We start from the raw sequence: 23,656 nt of genomic DNA on the forward strand, positions 1-23,656 counted from the left end.
GCTTTATTTCGAGATGCGGTTAAGTTACCTGGAAATAGTTTGATCCCTTGAGGCCTGTTTTTAAGTCCTGTTGGTGGGACTAAAGCCAGTCTCCCTAGTGCAGACAGGCAATGCCCTCTGGTTCCTGTACCTGATAGCTGTGAACTGTAAGATGTTCCATTCTGGCTGTAGTCTCCACACACGCTTGCACTGACCGGCTCTCAGCAGAAGACTGAGGGGGACGCTCTGCAGGTCTCTCCTCCCAGGACCGCCTTGGGTGCCCAGTCCCTCGTCTCCTCGCCTCGGGGAGACCGCCAGGCTCTGCCTGGTCCCCCCGCCCCCGCCACCATGTGCTTCAGCCTGTGGGCTCTCTCCAGGCAGAAAGCTGGGGCTCACCTGCTTGTTCCTCTCTCTTGGGGATTGCTGTCCCCCACTGCCTGTTCTCCAATATCTGAAAACCGCGGTTTCATATATTTTTCAAATTATTTATTTATTTACTTTTTGATGTGGACCATTTTTAACGTATTTATTGAATTTGTTACAATTCAACATTAGCTCCCCGACCAGGGATCGAACCTGCACTCCCTGCATTGGAAGGTGAAGCCTTAACCACTGGACTGCCAAGGAAGTCCCTGTTTCATGTATTTTTGTCTGAGTTTTTGTTGTTCCAGCTGGAAGGGCAAATGTGGTCCCTGTCACCTCATCTTGGATGAAAACAAAAGTCCAATCTATCTACTTTTAATGTAATTTGATATTTATCGTAGTGCAACATACATGCAGAAAACTGCACACAGCACCAGTGTACATCCTGGAGAATTTTCACACCCCAGGCACGTCCAAGTCACAGAACATGATCATGCCTGAGTCCCCAGCCACCCCCAGGCCGAGCCAGGTCCCCCTTGTCCTCTCCCTCATTGCCTCTCATCATCTGATTGATGACTAACTGTGTAGTTGGTTGCTTAGCACCAGTCCCCTCCTTTGAAACAGAAGTATGTGAGGCCAAGAACAAAGTTAAATTTCCTGTTCAGGGCACGTTTGGCACCTAACAGAGCACCGGCACATAGCAGGTGTTCTCTGAATGAACCAGGGCCTCGAGAAGTATGGTAACATCTGATAACTATTTTTTGACAAGAGTTACATTCTCTTATCGTGAAAGTCACTTAAATATTTGCATTTTAAAGTCAAGTATCAGTGTAGCTCTTACCTGTCTCCTTTCTATGCAGGCGGTTCCACAGCATCTGGAGAGAAAACTCTCGTGACACGGAGGAGACCATCCCTTCGTCAAACACAGAGAGACCTTCTAACGGCAGCTCCAGAAGGTGCCTGTCAGCGATCAGGATGACGTTGTCTGCGACCTCGGGCTGCACTGTGGGTGGGAACGCCAGCGGCTACCAAGGCAGCGGCAGACACCTGAGGGCCAGGCTCTGCCCCTCGCCACTGAGGCCGTCTGGCTGCTGCGCAGCCCCCGCCTGGCGGGAGACGCGGAAAGGATCTGAGCCGGGCACAGCTCGCAGGCACGCCAGCGCCGTCTTGGGGGTACACGCTGGTTTTGACGGTGCGGCCGGGTCACAGCCAGGACCTGGACAGAGGCCAGGCCATGGGGACGTCGGATCCCCTGAGGTTCTGAGGGCCGCCCAGGCTCCGCGGCCTCACCAGGGAGCCCCTTCAAGGGACGAACATCTGCACGAACCCCCCTCCCCGAGGGCGGTCCAGGCAGGGGCCACGGCCTCTGGGGACAGGGGACAGCTCCGTTCGAGGAAGGGTAGTGGCGCTCCCCTGACACCACGGCTTCTCCAGCCGTCGGGAAACCGGTGCAAAGGCTGAGGCCACCAGACATGTCAATGGAATTGATGTGTTTGCAAAGTCAAGTTACTTAAAGTCTAGCGGGTTTTCATCTGGGAACGTTTAGGGCAGAAGCTCCGTCACACAAGTGGTCACTGGGCTCCCGGCAGCTGCACACCTCGGCGCGGCCTGGGACCTCGGGCACCGGGTGGCTCAGCCACGGGGCAGGTGGCGGGGAGCAAACAAGAGCACTTCATCTTCCACGTAGGAAAGCAGCAGACTGCTGACCTGGGAGGCCCGTCTGCCCTCCTGCCGTCTGACGTGCTCAGGAGGGTGACGGCGACGTCACCATGGTTTCTGCCCGGGCATCCGGCAGGGCAGGGGCATCTGCGGTCGCGTGGGCAGTGGCGGGGTGGCGCGAACCTTCCGGGAAGGCTGCCCCCGGCGGCCCCGCTGCAGCCACAGAGAGCGCAGCTCTGCCGGCCTCCATCCCACAGACACGGACCTGGGGCCCCACTCACCCTGCGGCAGGGACTCTTCCCTCTCCTTGTCTTTGCCCTTGTATTTTCCCAAATCCGCAACAACTGTGGGAATCGGCGCTCTGAAAGGCAAAGGCAGAGATTCAGTTTTAAAAACTCCATGAAAATCACTGAGAACAGGGACAGCATCTCCTCAGGCTGTTCCCACCAGGGCAGTGAGGGCCACAAGACTCTCCCGGCCCGCTGTTGGGGACCGGTCTCCTGAGATGCGGGCAGGGACAACAGGCAGGATGTGAACACACAGGATTCAGGATGCTCTGGCCTGCTGGCCAATCAGGGAAGTTCACCTGCCCGACCCCTACCTTCTCTCCCACCAAACACAGACCCAAGGGGCCAGGTACTTCACCGTGCTCTCCCCTCCTTCTCACACCCAGGCCAGCGGCTCAGAGGGCGGCAGGGGCCCGTACGGCGGGGACGCCCCCAGAAAAGGTTTCAAGCAGGGCCAGACTTCCTTCCGACGGCAGGCGGACAGAGCCCGGGCTTCTGTTCTCAAAGAGCCTGTGCACGTCTCCCGTTTAATCGAACGGTCCGATTCAGCGCAGAGAGAATCCCACCAAGCCTACGGCGCTGTGGCCTCAGAGATGCGAGTTTCCACGAAGGAAACAGCTCTGACTTTCCCACGCCCACAGCCAGTCGCTCAGCTGGCCCTGGGACTCAAGGAGTGCTTGCAGGCCGCGCCCCGCAGCCCTGGGTGTCCCTGTACCTGTGCACACCTGGGTGCACCTGTGGGGACAGAGAGACGACACGACCCTGTACCTCGAGGGCTCGGGCAATCCAGACGGCGCCTGCTCTCCGCACCCTGTCCCTGAGCTCCTCAGGAATCAGCCCTCGATGGGTACCTGGCTTCCGGGGGGCAGCTGAGTAGCGGGAACAGTGGCCTCAGATACTCCTCCATGGGCTTCACGACCTCCGTGAGCCTCTGCACAGCGTGTTCTTCCCCTCTCAGGGCTGCGCCCTCTGACTCCTTCTTGCCCCAAAGACAGCCGCAGTCAGAGGCGTCAAAGGGGAAGAGGGGCGAGACCCTGCAGGCGACCCCCCAGGACAGGCCCAGCTCAGCAGCCAGCAGCCCCCCACCCCCGACTCCTCTGCCAGCATCGCGGAGGCGTCTGCAACAGACTTGGCTCAAGGATTGGCCCCGTGCCTGGTCGGGGAGCCTGACCCGGCGTCCAGCAGCGCCTGGGGGGTGGTCCTCGCCCAGGCCTCCCCACCCTGCCCTGCGGGGTGGAAGCAGCCCTGGCACCGGGCTCGGGGCCTCACCAAGCCTGGGCTCAGGGCCGTGTCCTCACTGTGTGCCTCAGCCTGGGTGTGCTCCCGGAACTGCTGGGCACTGGCCAACAGGGAGGAGAAGGCGGCTGGGCTCACGGCCACCCGAGTCACCTTGCAGGAGCCTGCAGAGACAGACGCCGCCGCTGTCCCCACACGCGGCTTCGCAGAACGCCCCCCGGGGCTGAGGGGACCGCGGGTGGGAACGGGTGCGCACGCTCGGCCTTGGTGCCGGTGGGCGCACCCCTGCACACACCCCGAGGGTCGTGCTCCGGCAGAACTCACCCCCGACCTGGGGCAGTTTGCCTTTGGCTGCGGGGATGAACTTGGATTTCTCGTAGGCAGCGCCATACAGATGGGTCCTGTTGGCAGGACGTAGGGTGGGGTCAAAGCCCGGCTCCGGGGATCCCAGAGGAGCCCCGACGACGAGGCCGACTCTGTGCCACATACCCACCCTGCTGGGAACAGGAGCCTCCTCCCTGCGGTGCCCCAGCCAAGTCAGACACAGGGTTAAAACCGGCCCCTGGGGGGTCTGTGTGCGGTGCTGCCAGAGGCTGGGACACCAGCTTCTCCCCAGACCAGTGGGTTCTGCGCCACTTGAGCAGTGAACTTCAGACCAGGGCCACGTGCTGGCGGGAGGTGGCACCGTGCCCTCTCCCCTCCCCGGGTCGTACGGGCCAGCCTGGCCATCGTGGCAGAGGGACGGTCGCCCCCTGCCGCCCCCCTCAGCGGGCAGCCCCCGCCGGCCTGTCTGTCCCTCGGCTTGGCAGCCCCGTGCTGTGTCCACAGGGACCTTAGCGGGCAGAAGCCTGGGTAGCAAGCCCGAGAACAGGAGAGAGAAGGCCTCACCTGTCCCGTGAGTGGTGCAGAAAGAGGATCCGAAAAGTGGGAGGGATTTCACTCAAGAAGTTAAAGTGCTGTTCGGTGACCCAGAGATTCTGCCAAGCCTGCGGGGGGCAGTCAGGAGTCAGCGCCGGGCGGCGGCTGCGGGGCCGGGCGCCGCCACAAGGGGGCAGCAGACGCACGCGGACTTCACCGCTGCCCTGGACACTGGCTCCGCCGGTACCGCCAGAGCCCGACCCGCCGCCGCACACCCGCAAAGGCACCGAGCCCAAAGGCGCACGGAAAAGCCCCGGCACGTCCTGCAGCACAGCTGCCGCCCTCTCCCCTCCCCGCGGTCCCAGCGCCCCCCGCGCAGACACCGGCAGGGCACGCGCAGGACCCGCGCTCCCGGCCCGCAGGCCGCGGGGGGCGGGGGCGGCCGGCGGTTCAGCCTGCCCGGACCCGGGTCCCCCTTCTCTGCGGGGAAGGGTCCGCAGCGGGGGCCACACAGCACCCCGCGGGCCGCCTCCCCAAAGAGCAGCGGTCGCTCAGAAGCCCATTCCCCACTTTCGGATGAAATGAGCTTCAGCTTTGCCCAAGCCGACCAGCGTCGGCACTCAAGCCCACGGAGGTGCGGAGGGGCTTCTGGGACGCTTGCCCCGGCGGCCAGCGGACACACGGAAGCCGTGGGAACGGCGCTCGGGAGGCTGCGGGCTGCTCACAGGGGCCACGGCCTCGCTCCAGGGGAGGCGCCGGCAGGCTTCCGCAGCTCGGGCGGCCCGCTGTGCGAGGCCCGGGCCCTCCGCGCTGGCGCACGTGGCGGCTGACCCCGCTGCCCTTTGCTGCCTGCAGAGTGTCCCATCGGTGAGGGCACCGCTTCTCGTCCCTTCTGTGGCCACTGGGCACCTGGGTGGGCTCCCTTTCTGGGCCACAAATGCTGCTGTGACGTCTGTTCTTTGGGGACCACCGGCCGCAGGGGAGTTGCTGGGGGACGTCGCTTCCAAAGGGGCCACCGGGCCCCACCCCCGCCAGGGCCCCGCCTGCTCTCCCGCCCTTGGGGTTTGCACCTGTTCCCTTTCGGCCCTTCTGGTGGGTGTCTAGCAGTACCTGAACGGGGCTTTAAGTTTTCCATCTTCCTGATGAGCAGTGAACTTGCGCGTCATTTACAGAGTTTACTGGCCACTTGGGTATCTTTTGTGAAATTCCAGTCTTGTGATTGTTTTCTGTGGGACAGTCAGTCTTTCTCCTGCCGAGAGGGGACACCTCCTGTCTACACACAGGACACCAGCCCCTGGCCCCCCGCGTGTGTTGTATCTCCTCTGGGGCTTGCCTTTTGACTCCTGGGCTATGGTTTTGATGAACACAAGTTCTTACTGTCAGTGCAGTACAACTGATCATTCCCCCTTTGATGGTTGGCACCTCTGTCTCCTGCGTAGTAAGTCTTCCCTACTCCGAAGCCATGAAGAGGTTCCCTTAAAGCTTATTCTGAAAGCTCTGCTGTGTTACCTTCTCAGGTAGAGCTGCCCTTCGTGCAGGGCTGCACCATCCGCTCTTCTGCCCTAAGTGTCGCGCTTTTCATCTGTCAGGTGTGGGTGGTGGGTCTGTTTCTGGGCGTTTTCTTGTCCCATCGGTCATTTTCTCCATTTGTGTGCCAATGCCACGCTGTCTTACCTTCTATAGTTTTCAATGCGTCTTGGTATCTTGTGTAGTAAGCTGGCGTTTCCTTACAAACATCTTAGTATGGAGCCTTCCCCCACAAATACAGCTGCCTCTGGGCTTACTTAGTTCTTCTTGAATTTTCCTTAGGATAGGTTTGCAGTTTTCAGGGTAGAAGTCATGTGTATCTTTTGTTAGATTTCCCTTAGGTATTTGATTGTTTTTGATGTTACTGAAAACGGTATTATTCGGACATTGTCATTGCTTGTTTGTAACTGGCATGTAGAGATACAAGTCATGTTTACAGCCTTCAGCAGTGACCTGCCAAATCTGCATGTTAAATCTGTTATCGAGAGACTATGATTTTCAAGGCCCACAATCATGCTGATTGTGAATAATCAGTTTTACTTCTTCCTTTTCAGTGCTTCTGCCCTTTATTCGTTTTTCGAGTCTAATTGTTCCATTGAATAGAAGCAGTGATAGCTTTCTTGTGTCATTCTGACTCAAGGAGAAAATTTTTCAAAATTTTAGTATATAGTATGATGTGGGGATTTTTTTGCAGTACGCTGGCCTCTCGCTGCTGTGGCCTCTCCCGTTGCAGAGCACAGGCTCCAGATGCACAGGCTTAGCGGCCATGGCTCACGGGCCCAGCCACTCCGCGGCATGTGGGATCTTCCCAGACCGGGGCACGAACCCACGTCCCCTGCATCGGCAGGCAGACTCTCAACCGCTGCGCCACCAGGGAAGTCCTGTAGTATGATGTTTGATATGGAGTTTTAAAGACATTCTTTATCAAATTAAGAAAATTATCTTCTATCTTGATATTTTGAAATCACAGACTGGTGCTGAATTTTGACAAATGTTTTTTTTGCGTCTATCAAGATGATCTTATGATTTTCTCCTTTTCCTCCTGTTAATACGGTGAATTATATTGAATGATTTAAAAGTATTAAACCACATGGAACACAGCCATTTGATCCTCATGTATTATCCCTTTTATAATCGCTGGATTTTACTTGCTAATACTTTGTGTCCACGTTGATGAGAGAGATTTTCCTTCCATGTAACGTCCTTGCTAGGTTTCTAGTATCGAGGCTCACTGGGCCTCTTTAAAGACAGTTAGGAAGTATTCCTTTTATTCCTATCCTCTGGAAGTGTTTTGAAGGATTACTTTTTCCTTCAATGTCTGGAAGAATTTATTAGCGAAGCCAGTTGGGTCTGGGATTTTCTTTGTGGGAATGTTTTTAATAAAAGCTGCCATTTCTTGAAGCGATATTATTCAGATTTTCCATTCTGTCCGCTTTGGTAGGTAATATTTTTGGGGGAATTTGTCCATTTCATCCAAATTGTCAAATTTATTAGAGTAAGGTTATAAAAAATAGTCTCTTACTAGCTTATTGATGTCTGAAGGATCTCGTGATGTCTTTTTATTACCGATACCGAAATTTTTGTTTTCTTTCTCTTTTTTCTTTATCGGGTCTTTCTAAGTGTTTATCAATTTTATTAGTCTTCTCTTTGGAACCAACACTTGTCATGATGATTTCCTCTGCCGTAAGTGTGTTTTAATTTCATGGCTTCTGCTGTTCTCGTTCTTATTTGTTTTCTATTTTTCTTAGGTGTTTTTACTCTAGCTTCTTGAAATCACAGCTTAAATCACTGTAAGACTCTCTTTTGTATTCAAGGCTGTATTTTTCCTTCACGCCCTGTTCTGGACAAGTCTCCTAGGTTTTGATATACAGTATTTTTATTCTCTAAGTCAATTTAAAATATTTTCTAAATTCCATCGTGATTTCCTCTTTGACAAACTGATGATGATAGACATACTGGTTAATTTCAAGGCAGTTGTGTGTTTTACACGTATCTCTTAGTTACTGATTTCCGTTTTAATTTCCTTGTGGTTAGAAAACAAACTGAATGACTTCAGTGCTTTGGAACTTGTTGAGGCTCTCGTGGCCCAGGGCTGGTCACACTGGCGCAGCATTCCAGGCCGGGTCTGTCCAGACCTCCTGCACTCACGGATGCCCCACACGCTTCTGCAGGCCACTGCCTCTTCATCTGCTCATCGTGCCAGCAGCCAAGAGGGCGGCTGCAGCCTCCCCGCAGAGCCGGGGGTCTGTCTGCGGCTGCTCTGTCTCTGGCAGTTCTCTTCTGCGCCTTTGAAGCTGCATCACTGGTGCTCATGGATTCAGGACGGTGGTCCGCGCTGCCCGGCTCCTGGGCCGTTTCCCTCCAGTAAGGCATCTTAGCAGAACGCTCACTGCTTCTCACCTGGTAGTGTTTTCACGGTTCATGTACTGCTTCTCACCTCCTCCAGGCTGGCCTGGCCCAGAGCAGCCTGCACCCCGTCTTGCCTCCGCCCCATAGGAGGGAGGATTCCCATCCCTGGGTCACGGCACTGGCTCTCGGCCTGGTGACTTTTTTGGTTGTCACACCTGGGGAGGTGCTGGAGGCCAGGCTGCCGCTGAACACCCACGGCGCACAGGACGGCCCCACCACAGAGGGTCATCCTGTCCTCAGAGGTCAAAAGGAGGAAAGCAGCCGGGTCAAGGGATATGAGGTCGGCCCATGCAAGTAACCGTGGAAGCCCCATGAAGGAGGAGGGTGGGCTTGACCAGAGCATCCGGGCCTGTTTTCTCTGTTGAGTTGCATCAAGTTTAATTTCTTTAAATCTCCAATTCATATTTGCTAGTCCAAATAAAAGCAGAGGTGCTATTAGCTACCATGCTCTGCAAATTTCTTTCAAAATTAAACTCTAAGACTTGACTGAGTATAAAACTTTTCTTCAAACACAGTGAGGGCTGAAAGCAGAGCCCCGGGGTACTGTCCCCCTCGGGGCCTGCTGCAGCCCCTGGGCATTTGTACTTGCGAGCTCGCTGACTCTCGCTGTCACCGAGGAGGTGGGCTGCTATCCCCCCACCGGGCCCATGAGGAAGCTGCAGCTCAGAGAGGTTGAGTGACCCTCCCAGAGCCACACAGCAAGCCAGGATTTGGACTCGGTCCGAGTATGTCTGCAGAGCCGCGGGGCCAGGGGCAGGGTCAAGGGCATCCCTAGCTTGGTCACCTTGGATATGGCGGCCAGTCTCTGCTCCACGCTGGCAAACAGGTTGGTGGACGTCCTCTCCTGGCACCTCAGCCTGTGCTGCAGCTGCAGCAGCGCGGCCAGCTGTGAGCTGCTGGTGTTGGCCGTGGCCGTGAGCAGGACGTCTCGCATGCCCTCTGAGGCTGAGCAGCTCTGAAACAGACCACGGAGGCTGCCGAGGGGCCCGGGCGCCGTCCAGCGCGGGTGGGCGCCCAGGTGCTCCTCCTGGCAGCCGGCACAGCCGCGGGGCGAGGCCAGGCCGGACCTTCACCGCTGTGCCCGCAGGCCTGCAGCTCAGGACGCAGGGAGGAGGGCTCGACGCTCTTGCCCTACGTCGCAGGAACACGAGCTTGGAGGGCTTCTGCTGCTCGTGCACCCGTGAGCCTCCGGGCAACCTCGGGGGGCCGGCCCCCTTCTCTTGGTGCCCACGGTGCTTCCTCCAATGAGCGCCACCCTTGAGGCAGAGCCCAATTGCAGCCTGGCTGGCAGGGCCACCAACGGAGGGAGCACCGGGGTCTCGGGGACCCTCCTTCTCCCCAGTGGCTAAGAGGGACCTTATGGAAGGCGCCCAGAGCAGAGCGCACCTGAGACAGCGCCAGGAACTGGCAGGCGGCCGCAGGGTCCAGGGTGCCGACACACTCCACCATCTCCAGGCTGGCGGCTGCGGCGATGTCCAGGAGGTTGCTGCCCAGGGCTACCTGCAGGCACTGCAGCAGCACCTCGGACGCCTGGGCCAGGTACCGCTGGGCCAGCGCCATCCTCCTCTGCGGGGAGAGGCTCAGGCTCAGGCCGGCTCCGCAGGCAGGGCGCGCCCGGGGCGGGGCTGGGGGCTGGGGCAGGGGTACCTTCAGATCCCAGCCTTTCCTGCTGTGCCCCTCGGGGGTGGCCCTGAGGGCCAGCAGGCCGCCGTAGGGCCCCTTGCGGTCCTCGTCCTCCTGGATGATCTCCAGACACTCGCGGCTGTTCAGCTCAGTGCCCCCCTACGGAACACGCACCTCCAGTCGGCCCGCACGTCAGCACGGACGGCAGTGCCCGCCGTGGCCAGGCGTCTCTGTAGGACCCCTGGGTGAGGGCGCTGTGGGCGCTGGGCCGGCATCTCGCTGATTTGGGTGACCGGCAGGACCCTGGCCCAAGAGCCTGGCGTTCGGCAGGTACAGCCAGGGTGGGGCCTCGGCGCGCTCAGGTCAAGGGCCTTCTGTGCTCACTGCCCTTCAGTCCTTCAGAATCACCTCCCCCGGCATCAGGCCGGCCAGGACCCGGGGAGCCAGCTGCCAGTCTGCCCCAGGGGCCCGGGGGGCAAAGGCACAAACAAGGCCCTCCTGTCTGCAAGACAAGCCCCCTGACGGGGTCCTCAGGGTGCCAAGGGAAACTGCCTAGGGGGCAGCAGGCCCAGGAGGACTCGGGTTGAAGGGGAGCCCTGGGTTTGAGGGGACATGACACGAAGCGAGGCCTGGGGGGCACATTTCCCCAGCAGCCCCTGCGAGTTGGGGTGTGGTGAGGGCCGCTTCATAGATCTTACGCCCGCTCAGAAAGGAGCTGTGTATCTGGTCCACGTCTGCCTGACTCAGAGCCACCTGCTCTGGTGCTCAGTAAATACAGGTTGAACAAGGGGCCAAACGCCATCAATTCACTCAAATGTGAGTCACGTCCTGCGGCCTGGAGACCCAGGACAGACAGTCACGGGCTGACCCCGGGGCCTGCACACCCAGCTGGGTCAGGGAAGTGGAGGCACCAGCCCCAAATCACACAGGGGTGCGGCGCCTGGCTGCTCGGGGCTGGGGGTCTCCTGAAAGAGCAGGGTCTACGGGGATAAGCCTGGCTGCACCGCCAAGCAGGTGCCTTCCAGTTGGAGGAGGTGGCATCTGCAGAGGTGGTTAGGACGGTGACCTGGAGCTTCCACGGCCAGCGGTGGCAGTGGCTGTCACCAGAGCTCCTTCCGAGGGGCACCAGGCCTGCTGGGCAGCCTTGTGGGGGGTGAGGAGTGCTGGAGAGAAGGGTGTGGGCTTCTGTGCACTGATGCAGCTGCTGGGGTCAGGGCTTCACCTGACCGTATGGGTGGGGAAGGGGAGTGAGGGGGCGGGGCAGGGGAGTGAGGGGGTGGGGGAGGGGAGTGGGGGGAGGGGAGTGAGGGGGCGGGAGAGTGAGGGGGCGGGGCAGGGGAGTGAGGGGGCGGGGAGGGAGCGAGGTGGGCGGGGCCCCCCACTGTGCTATAGGATGCAGGTCCAGTGCTCAGGTGCAGGCCAGACGCCCAGGTGCAGAGTTGCCAGGGTGAGGGAGACACCAGGGACACCCACATTTGGGGTGGGGTGGGATGCCCCACTTAGGATGGGTCCGTCCTGCCCTCAGACCAGGACCAGCCGTGTGCCTGCCCTTCCTCTCCCACCCGTTCTTTGCAAAGGGCGGCCGCCCCTCCTCGGGCCTGTCCCCAAAGTCCCTGTCTCCGTCCTTCCCTGCAGGCCCCGGGCAGGGCTGCTGCCGCCCTTTCCTTCCTTCCATGGCCCACATCGCCCTTCTTGACGGGGATGATCAGAGACCTGTTTGCTACCTCAGTTCTTACTGAGGTCAGGTGAGCTCTAAATATCTTGTTTCTGTTTTTTAAGCGCAGGTGGTAGGTTTGTGAACCAGCCAGAAGCAGAAGCACATACCAAGAGGCTCTCCTCCCAGTAGAAGGCGGGGTGCAGGGGGTCTGCGTGCACGGCCAACAGGTGCAGGGCCTTCCCGGCCAGGCTCAGGAGCTGGGCACGGAGCTCCACGCAGCCGGTGCACAGTGGCTGCAGGCTCCCCAGCTGGGCCAGCACGGTGTGCGCCAGGGTCCGCTTCAGGGTGAACCACTTCTTCAGGGACACAGACCGCCTCAGTTACTCCACCCCCGCCCCAGAAACGCAATAGGCCCACCACTGCTGCCCCTCCCCAGTGGGACCCACCCTCTAACACCCCATGCATTGTGGCGAGGGTCTCCAAGGGTCAGGTGTTGGGAGGGTCTGAAGTCTGCTGATGGAACCTTAATTTGGGGCTGACTGACAAGGACATGAGTTTGTATGCAGCTCCATTTCAGGACTAATTTGATCCATTTAGAGTTACATCAAATTATTTGATTCATACTTCATGAAATCTAAGACAACGTCTAAAATTCCAGGACATGTTTCCCTAAAACAAATATTTTGCAAATGTAACTTATTTTCTCAACAGACTGCAGCTGACCTTTATGGACTCCTTACTGTGACGACATGACCGTCAGAGCAAACTCGCGCCTTGGGAAGGGAAGCCGTCTGTGCACAGGGGGTCTCCCCCTAAGTACGACCCCGCTTTCATTAGTCAGTTAGACGGGGCCTTTCTGAGGCCCACCGAGCTGCTGGGGGCTGCTGGGACCTGCCGGGAGCTGCGGGGGCAGGGAACCCACTCTGAGGGTTCAGAGACCTCAGGGGGAGGCCTGTGAAACCTGGCCTCCTGGACTCCCACTGGCTGGTCTGCACTTCAGGCACATGGAGGTGGAGGCCCCACCGCAGCATGACAGCCCCCGTTGGTGGGGGCCCCGGGGGACTGGTGAGTGTCCGTGGACGGTTACCAGGCCGACAGAAGTGTAGTCACTGGGGCTCTGCAGGTAGTCGGCCAGCAGCTTGTCCACCGAGCCCTGCTCCAGCTGCCGCTCCAGGGTCTCCTCCCACGTGCGCTGGAGAGTGTCCAGACACACCTCCACGAGGCTGAGCTTGAGGTGCGCCAGCCTCCTCCCCAGAGGGGTGCTGACGTGCTGCAACTGAGACGCGCGCACGCGCAGTCACGGCACGGGCGCTCCCGCCAAGGCTCCGCCTCCACCCAGTCAGCCCCGACGGGCGCGCGCGTGCCGACGTACGGATACGCACGAAGATGACGGCTGCACCCTCGCCCCCAAACCCCCTGCCCCCTCCGACTCAACCTCCTCCTTCTTAGGCAAACATGTGGCTACTTTCTGGGTCTACAAGGTAGCTTGCACTTTCTCGGATTTCACACGAATGGAATCGTATAGCACGTACTCTCTGCCTGGCGAGCTTCACTCGGCGTGGTTACGTTAGGGTCCATCCACGTTGTTGCCTGTATGTTAACCCCTTCGTACAGCTGAGCAGTGTTCTGTCGTGTCGATGTGCCAGTGTGTTTACCCACTCACAGTCTGGGGCTGTTACAAATGCCACTGCTGTGAGCATTCATGCACACGTGTGTGTGTGAACACGTGCTTTCACGTCTCTTGCGTAAACAGCTAGGAGCGGGAAGGCTGGGGCATACGGCGGGCCTGTGCTTAACTCTTCAGGAAGCTGCCAAACCACCTCCCAAGGTGGCTGCACACGTTGTGTCCCCACGGGCAGCGTAGGAGAGTCCCAGTTCCTCAGGTTGTTCTAATATTCAGTGTGGTCGGTCCTTCAAGTTGTAACCATGTTAACAGGTGTGCGGCGGTTTTTCACTGTGGTTATAATCGGCGTTCCCCTGACTCACTAATAACGTTGGCCATCTTTTCACCTGATTATCTACCATCCACATATTTTCTTTGGAGAAATGTCTGTTCAAATGTTTGGTCTGTTTTTATTGGGTTGTTTATGTCTTACTAAGTTTTGAAAGTCCTTTGTATACTCTGGAGACAAGACATTTGTCAGATAAATGATTTGCAAACGTTTTCTCCCCGTCATCGACGTGTCTATTCGTTCTCTTACTAGTGTCTTTTGAAGAGCAGCGTCCAATTTATACATTTATTGTTTGATGGATCACACTTTTGGTGTCACACGTAAGAAAGCTTTGCTAAACCTAAGGCCGCAAAGGTATTTTCCTGTTTTCTTCTAGAAGTTTGATAGTTTTAGCTCTTACATTTAGGCCTATGATCCATTTTTGAGTTAATTTTTACATATGGTGTGAGGTAAGAATTGAAGTTTATTTTTTGGATGCGGACGTCCAGTTGCTCCAGCACCACTGTTCTAAAGATGGGACTTTGTTCACTGAACTCTCTGCACCTTTGCTGAAAGTCAGTTTTCTGTCTCTGTGCGTGTATCTATTTCTGGATTCTCTATTACGTTCCACTGATGTCTGTGTATTTTTAACCCTAAAACCACACTGTCTCAGTTCCTGTAGCTTTTATAGTGAGTCAAAATCAGGTGGTGTCAGTCCTCCGACTTTGTTCTTCTTTTACAAAGTTGTGTTGGCTATGTTAGGTCTTTTGAAATTCCATATAAATTTAAAAATCACTTTGTCAATTTCTAAAAAACAAACAAACCCTGCAGTATCTTGATCAGGATTGCAGATAATTTAGGGGGGAACTGACATCTTAATAACGTCAAGTTTTCTGAGCCATGCACTTGATATATCTTTCCATTTACCTAGGTATTGTTTAATTTTTCTCAGCAATGTTTTGTAGTTCTCGGGGTACGAGTTTTCACTTTTTTGTCAAATTTCATATTTATGCTGTCATAAATGGTGTTGTTTTAAAATTTTTAATATCCAATTGATCATTCCTAGTATATGGAAATACACAATAATATTTGTATATTGTTCTTGTATCCTGCAACCTTACTAAGCTCATTCCTTAGTACTAACAGCTTTATTATTTTGTAGATTACAGAGGATTCTCTATACAGATGGCCATGTTAGCTGTGAACAAAGACAGTTTTACTTCTTCCTTTCCTGTCTGGACGCCTTTAATTTCTTTTTCTTGCTTTGTTGAATTGGCTAGAACTCTAATAAAATTCGGCATCAAAGTGGTGCAGGACGCATTGCTGTCTTTTTCCTCACCTAAGGGGAAAGCATTCAATCTTTCAACATGTGAGCTCTAGTTCTTTTCATAGATGCCCTTTATCAGATTGAGGAAGATCACTTCTATTAATAGTTTGCTAAGAGTTTTTTTTTTAAAATCAGAAATGGATGTTGGATCTTGCCAAATGCTTTTCCTGCATCTATTAAGATGATCATTTATTTTTAATTTTTAAAAATATATGGTGAGGGCTTCCCTGGTGGCGCAGTGGTTGACAGTCTGCCTGCCAATGCAGGGGACATGGGTTCGGGCCCTGGTCTGGGAAGATCCCACATGCTGCAGAGCAACTAGGCCCGTGCACCACAACTACTGAGCCCGTGAGCCACAACTACTGAGCTTGCACGTCTGGAGCTTGTGCTCTGCAACAAGAGAGGCCGCGACGGTGAGAGGCCCGCGCACCGTGATGCAGAGTGGCCCCCACTCGCCACAACTAGAGAAAGCCCTCGCACAGAAACAAAGACCCAACACAGCAAAAATAAATAAATTAATTAAAAAAAAAAAGAAAATTCTAAAAAAATATACGGTGAACAAAATTGATTGATTTTTGAATGTTAAACAAGTCCTGGGATAACCTCAACTTGGTATATAATCCTTTTTATACATTGTTGGACTTAATTTTCTAAATTCTGTTTAAAATTTTTCCATCTATATTCATGAAGAATAATGGCCTGTAGGTTGTTTTTTTTTTTTTTTTTTAATATCTTTACCTTGTTTTGGTGTCAGCCTCATAGAAGAGTTGGGATGTATTCCCTCCTTTTCAATTTTCTCAAAGAGTTTGTGCAGAACTGGTATTAATTTTCCTTAAATGTTTGGTGGGATTCACCAGTAAAGCCATATGAGTCTGACATTTTCTTTGTGGAAAATCTTTGAACTACAAATTCGATTTATTTAGTAGACAGAGGGCTATTCAGTTTCTGTTTCTTTTTGAGTGAGCTTTGGTAGTTTGTGTCTTCCAAGCCATTTTCCATCCATTTCATCTAATTGTCAAATATATTTTGGCATAGAGTTGCTCATGATACTCCCTTATTATCTTTTTAATGTGTGTAGAGTCTGTGGTGATGTCACAGCTCTTATTTCTGATATTGCTTATTTATGTCCTCTCTCTCTCTCTCTCTTTTTTTTTTTTTTGATCAGTCTGGCTACAAGTTTATCACTTTACAGATCTTCTTAAAGAGACAGCTTTTGGCTTTATTGATTTTCTTTTTAATTTTTGTGTTTTCTATTTCATTGATTTGTACTGTGTTCTTCAATTTCCTTTCTTCTACTTATTTTGAGTTTGATTTGCTTTTTCTCCTTTCACATTGCAGAGGGTGGTGAGATCATTGATTTGGGATCTTTTTCTCTTCTCATACAGGTGTTTAGTGCCACAAAGTTTCCCCTAAGTATTGCATTAGAGATATCTTAAACATTTGGATATGCGCCCCCTGCAGCACTGCAGTTCAAAATAATTTCCCTTTTGATTTCTTCTCTGGCCCATAGTTATTTTGATGTACGCTACTTTCTTTCCAAACATTTGGGCATTTCCTCCATAGCTTTCTAGGTTTTTTAAAATTGAGGTAAAAATCACATAACACACTTACACCCTGAAGGGACAGTAAGCCCTGAATACGGTGAAATAGCTCTTCCTCTTCGGCAGCAGCTCTCTGGACCAGGTCGTATGCCTCCAAGTAACACGCAGTCTTCTGTTCTGCATCTTTCTCATTTTGGGCAGATAACCTTTATTGGACGGAAGAGTGGAACTTAGAACAAAAATGTCAAAGCATTACGTCGTCAGTACTAACAAAATGTGTAGCATGTAATTTTCTTGTAATTATGATTTTTATTTTATTAGTCCTTTAAATTTTATAATTAGATGTTTTACCTGGAAATATATTCTCAATATATCTCAGAAAAAAATAAAAAAACAGGAGCGATCTGGAGGAATGCAGTAAGCACAGCATGACACTATGCTCATAACTAAACTGGTGCTGATACATCAGGTGAAGCAATGCCACAATATTAGCTGTGCTGGTTTAAACCCCTAATTTTCCTGTCTGTGTTTTTTTGCATTTTTTAAAGTTCTACATATACTGCTTCTATGATAATATTGTGTTAGGTTGGGTTTCACAGGCGTCAGGTTGCTTTTCCCGCATAAAGGCTGTTTGTAATACCCTGCCCTTGGTTTGCTTGTTGTGTCTTGGACGCTTGCGTGGCCCCGACCGCGGGGGGGCCCTGGGCGGGGTGCGGGGACAGGGGAGCGTCACGTGGGAGGGTTGTCGGCCCGCTGGAGCGGAGGCAGCGCCCGGGCCTCCCGAGGTGACGTGCGTGTGGCCGCGTGTGCACACGCGTGTCCGCGCCCGTATGGTCGTGGGAAGACGCGCGCGCCTGGGGCCAGGGCTGGGCCGGGACGACGTGGGCGGACGCCCCCCAGAGGCTGCGGACCCCAGTACGTGTCTCTGGGGGAGGGTCGCGGAACCCCGCGGCCAAGCCAAGCCGTAGGGAGGCCCTGCTGGAGGCCGGCGGGGGTGGCCCGGGAGGAAAGCTGGGCGCGTGGGGGAAGCCGGGAAGCGCTGCGGAGGGCCGGGAGGGGGCGTGGGCCCACCCACCTCTTCATCTTGGCGCGCTCCAGCTTGATGTCCACACACTTCTCCTTGTGGCCAATGCTGGTAAACTTCTCCTCCATTTCCAGCAAGCGATTATCCATTTCCATCAGCAGAGCTGAGTTCTGGAAGGGCTCAGAGTCCCCCGGCTCCTGGGCGGCTTTGAGCTGGAGGCTCACACACCTGAGGGGGGGCGGGGCGGGGGGGGCGCTTCCCTGAGACTCGTGGTCAAGGCCACCACCCACCTCTAGCTTCCATCTGGGCGCAGGGAGAAACACTTTCCCCAGCGTTTCTTGACACCAGAAATCCTACAAGACACGCACGTTCTTTGGTCACAATGCCATAAAATTAGAAAGTAACAACTCCCCACCCCACCCCTCTCTTAAAACACTCAGGGGCAGAAAAGAAAACCCACTGGAAATGGAATCCGTTCACAGGTCACACCTGCAGGCTGCTGCAGGGGGCGTCAGAGGTGCCTCTGCTAGGGGCAGAGACAGAGCACAGGGGCCACGGAACCCATCCCAGAGGGAGAGACAGAACAGCCATGACAGAACAAGCCTCTCCCAGCACAGGAAGAACTCAGCAAAGCCCAAGAGAGAATACAGAAAACCAAAATCAGGCAAAATCCACAGTTCTTTGGTCAGTGAAGCAGAAGCTGCGCTGAGAAGGCGGATCCAGCTGGAATCTGCAAACCCAACTCAGGAGACAGACCTCGCGGCTTCGCGCAGCTACGAGAAAGGCACCCACGAACGTCCGTGCTGAAACCGCGAGGAAACCGCTCTCTGGGAGAAGATAAACGACCAGGAGGATGGCTCGAAGATAAGCTGCTGATCTGAAAGCTGACGGTCCTACTTGGGGTCTCTCCTGCAGCCTCCCGCCTCCCAGGCAGCTGCAGAGAGCCTGGCGCTGTCTCTGTGGACCCGACACGCGGCCCGGAAAACTGGCGAGCAGAGGAGCAGACAGACCAACAGACCCCAGGAGGACGTCTGACCGCCTGGCAACGTGGGGAGGGGAGAGGCCGGGCCTGCCCCAGCCTTAGAGGCTTCCCGGAGACGGAGCCACTTCCGGGGGAGCTGAGAATCCACGGGACACACAAGGCCACCCGCCCCCTCCCGGGAGAAATGCCTGCTGCCGGGACGGGATGCGGACGACGCTGTGGGCACAGGGCCCTGCTGCCAGGACGGGATGCGGACGACGCTGTGGGCACAGGGCCCTGTCCTGGGAGTCTCTGAACCTCGTAGGCTTGAAATTTGGCTTAAAAGTTAATAGATGGAAAAAAGTAAACCACTATTTTCACGTTGATTAACATTTTTTTTTTTTTTTTTTTTTTTGGCGGTACGCGGGCCTCTCACTGCTGTGGCCTCTCCCGTTGCGGAGCACAGGCTCTGGACGCGCAGGCTCAGCGGCCATGGCTCATGGGCCCAGCCGCTCTGTGGCACGTGGGATCTTCCCGGACCGGGGCACGAACCCGTGTCCCCTGCATCGGCAGGTGGACTCTCAACCACTGCGCCACCAGGGAAGCCCGATTAACATTTTTTCTTACAAAATATTACCTGGCTTCTAGGTCTGTGGTCATGAATTCCAATATGGGCATTTGGTTCGGTCTCTCCTTCTTAAGAACGTTGAAGGTATCTATGAGCTTCTGGAACAGCTGGCAGACCTGAGGCAGGCCCAGCAGGGTCACGGCGGCCCCCGCTGTTCCGCCCCCTCCCCCCCGCCGCAGGCTGCACCGCCGGGCGGGCAAGTGGCCGGCCCCTCACCACTGCCTCTCTCCTCTCGTTCTCGGTGGACAGGAGTGTGTCCGCCAGGGTCAGGGTGGACTCGTACCAGAACTGCTCACTGCCCCCCAGGTGCTGGGCCCTCTCGGCCATCTTCCTAGCTTGGCCGTACTTCTTTTCCTTGTTTGCCAACCGTGCCAACAGGTGCAGGCATTTCGATTCTGCACAAGGATCGTCGAGCTCCTAAAAAAGAGGTGCGTGTTGAGACAGGATGGGGAGTGGCGGGGGGAGAGTGAGCGAGAGAGAGACAGAGACAAAGAGATAGAGAGACAGAGAGACAGAGAAACTGAGACAGAGAGAGAGAGAGAGATGGCAGCCGTGGCACCAGGCCTCTGCACACACTGTCTGAGCTCTTGTCTGGAGACATGCCTGCAGTGTGAGGGCGCAGGGCCTGGGCTTGATGCCTGTGTGTGTGTTAAAACCTACTCCCCTGACTCTGGAAAGCACTGACAGCCCTGGAAAGCCCGCTCCTGGCAGCAGGAGGGTCGGGTGGCGGCCAGGTGGAGGTGAGGGCAGCGCGTGGATGACTCTTTCGTGAGTCTGGGGGAGGCTGACAGGGAGGGTCACGGATGCACGGCCACAGGCCAGGAGACGGGACTGCGGCGCCTGTGGCATGTGGGTGTCGGCTCACAGCCCCCCACCTCCTTAGGCCACCTGTCCGCCCTCTGGTCCCCACTCCTGGCCCCCGGGAGCCCCCCCGTGCCTGTGCTCCTCTGTACCCCCCCAGGGCCCACCCTGGCCGCTTCCCTTCAGCAGCCGCACGGCCTTCTCGGTCCCTTCCCAGGCCACGCTCCCTCTTGAGTCTGGTCTGCACACACCTGTCCCCCTGCCTAAGACAGAGAGCTGAACCTCCCAAGGCTGTGAATTTTTTGTACCTTTATTAGGGATGCTTCTCTCTCTGGAGTTCCTCTACAAAGAAAGTGTCAGCCTGTGTGGCTCTGTAGCTTTGCCCCACCCTCCCAGGGAACAATTCTGAACCCGCCCGGAGACAGAAGCATCCGTCTGAGGCCCTGGGAGCCGCTGACACTGCAGCTGAGCTACCACCTCTGGGGAGGGAGAGACGCACACACGGGTGGCTCCGCTCTGTCCTGGGTGTTTCCCGAGGGCGTCTGTCCTCACGGGGGACAGAGCCCAGGAAGAAAGCCACATCTGAGCTGGGGGAGGAGGCAGGAGCCTGGGGCTTCCAGAAGTTGGCACTGGAGGGGGCGGGGCCGGGGGAGGGTCCAAAGACCTGTTCTCAGGGGCAGAGCAGGCTCAAGAAACCCAGCAGACAGTAGTGGGGGCCTGAGGGGCTGAGCTGAGATCTGAGCGTCCAGGCTGGAGTCAAGCCTTTCTGAGGAGGCCGGGTGAACCCCAGGCTTCCAGTGAGACCCCGGAGATGCCACAGACACCTGCAGGGCCCACACCGAGGAGCGGCAACAAAACAGCCAAGCGGGTCGGGGCCCCGGGGCCCCATCTATCTATCTGCCTCTTGGAACAAGACCGAAGCCCTCGGCCTCGCCAGGGGCGCCCATCCACACGCACATCGGGAGGCCGGCTCACAAACAGAAGGGGCCCCCCAGCCCGGGAGGAGAAAGAGGCTCTACCACACTCTGATGAAGGAGCTCGAGAAACCAGAGGAGCCGACAGACAAAGGACGTGAAGGACAGACCTCCGGCAGAGCTGGATCTGCACATGGGAGTGGGACGGGTGCTCTAGAACAGGCTTCAGCACAGACAGGTCCCTGCCTCCCAGAGAGAAGGGTCTCAGTGGGGGCACGGAGTTGGGGGGCTGCTACTCAGGGGAAGAGGCCCCACAGGTGCAGTGGGCCGGGCAGGTGTGGCCTCACCTGGAAGGCCAGGTACGCCTCTGACAGGAGCAGCCGGGCAGGCTGGTACAGGTCCATCTCCAGCAGGACTTCAGCCTTGAGGGTCCACAGCTGCGGGAAGGACATTCCATCCAGGCCCCTGCCGGTCTCTCCGTCTATCTTCAAAGTCTGTAAGACATGCAGGCCCGCCGGTGCTGCGTGGGTGCAGGGCCCATGCTGTCGAGCGAGGTTCCCCACCGGCCCCACACCCGCCAAGCCCAGCCCCCACTCCAGTGCCCGTGGCCGGGCTGTCCCCCGGGAAGTCTGTCTCTCCTCACCCACCAGGCCCACCAAGCAATCCCGGGTGCAGGTGGCTCGCCTGGCCTGTCCTGCAGGAGGGCTCTGTGCACTCCGGGTCCCAGCCATCCCCCACCACGAAGGGAGTCCCAGGTGTGGCACTCCCATGGTAACAAGTGCTCATGACCTCGGAGCATGGGGTGGGGATGGTTATTTCCTTTACGGGCGAGCCCATATGAGGCGAGCCCACCACCGGACGGGGTCGGGGGCAGGCCGGTGGGCGCTCAGGCCTGCGAGGGCCTCGGCCTTTCCCCCTTCTGGTTGGCGCGGTAGCTCTCCCGGGGGGGCACCCGCTACTCCCAGCCCGGCCTCTCTGAACTGCAGCTCAGGCCCTGCAGTCCCGTCTTCCCTGGGGACTTCCAGGGCCCGCAGGGAGGGGACACATCCCATCAGTCCCTGGATTTCCCAGGAAACCCCACACCAGGATTTGGAGGCAGCAGGCAGTTAAGACAAGTCCGAGCTTACTGGCTGGCGCGGGACCTGTCACTGCCCCCGGTGGGCTAGGAACCGAGGTGCTTCTGCAGAGAGAGGCTACCTTATCCTTTGCTACGAGGGGCTTCATCTCTGCTTGCTGGGCTGGAGTGGGGGGCTCCCTCAGTGTTGGCAGACTTTCTTCTAATAGAGGTTCCTTATTTTTCTCCTTTTTCAAGGCAATTTCTTTTCTGCAGCTAATATAAGTAAAACAGGCATTATGCCAAGGAAGAAATACCATGGCCAGAGACACCTGAAAATGTTCAGTTTCAGTAGGAATCAAAGAAATACAAATGAAAATAGCTACAAGAAGCCGCTATCCACTCACGTGTTTACAAAGATTTTTTTTTAATTCCCATGGTTTAGCAGCATATATGACTCCCAAATCTGCACTCCTAGCCCATTCTCTCTTCCAGACTCCAGGCTCATGCATCCAGCTACTCGTCTGACATCCCGACCTGGATGTCTAACATGCATCTCAAACTTACATCCAGGCCAGAACTCCACCCCATCAGGAAAGGCAGCCCGCAGAGGCCCCTGCCCAGCCCCTGCTTCTTGTGGGACCCTCCTTCCCCGTGTGCCCTCAGGACGCCGCCTCCTTCACCCGTCCCGCTCCCCCTGGCCCCCTGCACACGCCTGGTGCTGTGTCCCTCCGCCACGCGGCCCCAGCCCGGGAGACGCCCACACACGGGAGGGCAAGTGAGGAATGAACTGCCGCTGCTGCCCAGCCATGGTGGGAGACGGGGCCTGGGGCTCGAGGAGACGTGGCCGAGAGCAGGGCCGGTGCCTGAGCGGCACGGCAGCAGGCGGAGCTCCGCGGCTCGGCTGACTTACCTCACCTGCTCCACGTCGCAGATGTAGGCGTGCCCGACCACCTCCTCGTGGAAAGTGGCTGCTTCCCTCAACTTCAAATCAGAACAAACTAGGGCAAGTCTGGGGGGGCGAGAGGAGCGTCAGCCCTGAGTCGGGCTGCCCTGGGCTCAGCCAACTTGATACAAGTTGGTAAACGGGAAAAGGAATGGATAATCTGAGGCTATTTTCTATAATTTGTAAAGCTAAGCCAGATTACTAGGGAAACATAACAGACGGCTCTATCAAGTTCCAGCTGGAGCACGTTTCTACACTCATTCATGAACTTTACTCCACACACATTCATGAATTTTACTCCATTCATTCATGAACTTTACTCCACACACATTCATGAATTTTACTCCATTCATTCATGAACTTTACTCCACACGCATTTATAGCCTCAGGGTCATCTTTCGAGGTCAAGACAAGGTGCAGTGGGTGGGGCTCTGACCCGTTACAACTTTAAGCAAACAAGCTCTGCTTTGATTCTTGTGTAAAACAGTTGTATTGTGAAATGATTTCAAGTTTCCAGAAAAGTTACACAAACACTACAAAGAATTACTACATCCTTCACCACCCAGGTTCTCTCTCTCTCTCTCTCTCAATTTTACATATGTAAAGATCTATTAAAATTTTATATAAAACTTTATAAAAATATAAAAATTGTATATATAAAAATTATTTCCTGAACTATATATAAACTTTCATATATAGTTCAGGAAATAATTAAAACTTATTTACACATAAATTTTATATTAAATTTATATATATCAAATGTTTTCCTGAACTATCTGAGAGTAAGTTGGAGAAACAAAAATGCTCCTTTTTTCTACTTATTCTACTTCAGTGTGTATTTCCTTGGAATAATCATATTCTCTTAAGAACCAGGCAGAAATTTTAAAACTAAAAATACTATTTTTATGTTTAAGTATTCTGATTTATTTGG

The 23,656-nt window shown here is 55.3% G+C and overlaps 1 protein-coding gene across 1 annotated transcript in view; it reads right to left on the reverse strand.

Moving 5' to 3' along the window:
• CFAP46 (cilia and flagella associated protein 46) overlaps positions 1-23,656 on the reverse strand; it is an 89,269-nt gene that overhangs the window by 10,614 nt on the left and 54,999 nt on the right. Inside the window, exons 33-50 of the mRNA XM_049697026.1 lie at positions 22,693-22,791; positions 21,923-22,055; positions 21,073-21,219; positions 19,227-19,427; positions 19,020-19,126; positions 17,473-17,649; positions 16,468-16,603; positions 12,686-12,874; positions 11,766-11,954; positions 9,966-10,100; positions 9,705-9,884; positions 9,103-9,273; positions 4,413-4,510; positions 3,849-3,925; positions 3,558-3,688; positions 3,140-3,267; positions 2,283-2,362; positions 1,184-1,345 (exon numbers count right to left, since the gene is read on the reverse strand). Coding sequence (XP_049552983.1) covers positions 1,184-1,345; positions 2,283-2,362; positions 3,140-3,267; positions 3,558-3,688; positions 3,849-3,925; positions 4,413-4,510; positions 9,103-9,273; positions 9,705-9,884; positions 9,966-10,100; positions 11,766-11,954; positions 12,686-12,874; positions 16,468-16,603; positions 17,473-17,649; positions 19,020-19,126; positions 19,227-19,427; positions 21,073-21,219; positions 21,923-22,055; positions 22,693-22,791 — 2,540 coding nt within the window. The remainder of the gene's footprint in view (positions 1-1,183; positions 1,346-2,282; positions 2,363-3,139; positions 3,268-3,557; positions 3,689-3,848; positions 3,926-4,412; positions 4,511-9,102; positions 9,274-9,704; positions 9,885-9,965; positions 10,101-11,765; positions 11,955-12,685; positions 12,875-16,467; positions 16,604-17,472; positions 17,650-19,019; positions 19,127-19,226; positions 19,428-21,072; positions 21,220-21,922; positions 22,056-22,692; positions 22,792-23,656) is intronic.

Source organism: Orcinus orca, chromosome 14 (assembly GCF_937001465.1).
Source record: "Orcinus orca chromosome 14, mOrcOrc1.1, whole genome shotgun sequence".
In the NCBI taxonomy this organism is placed as follows: domain Eukaryota; kingdom Metazoa; phylum Chordata; class Mammalia; order Artiodactyla; family Delphinidae; genus Orcinus; species Orcinus orca.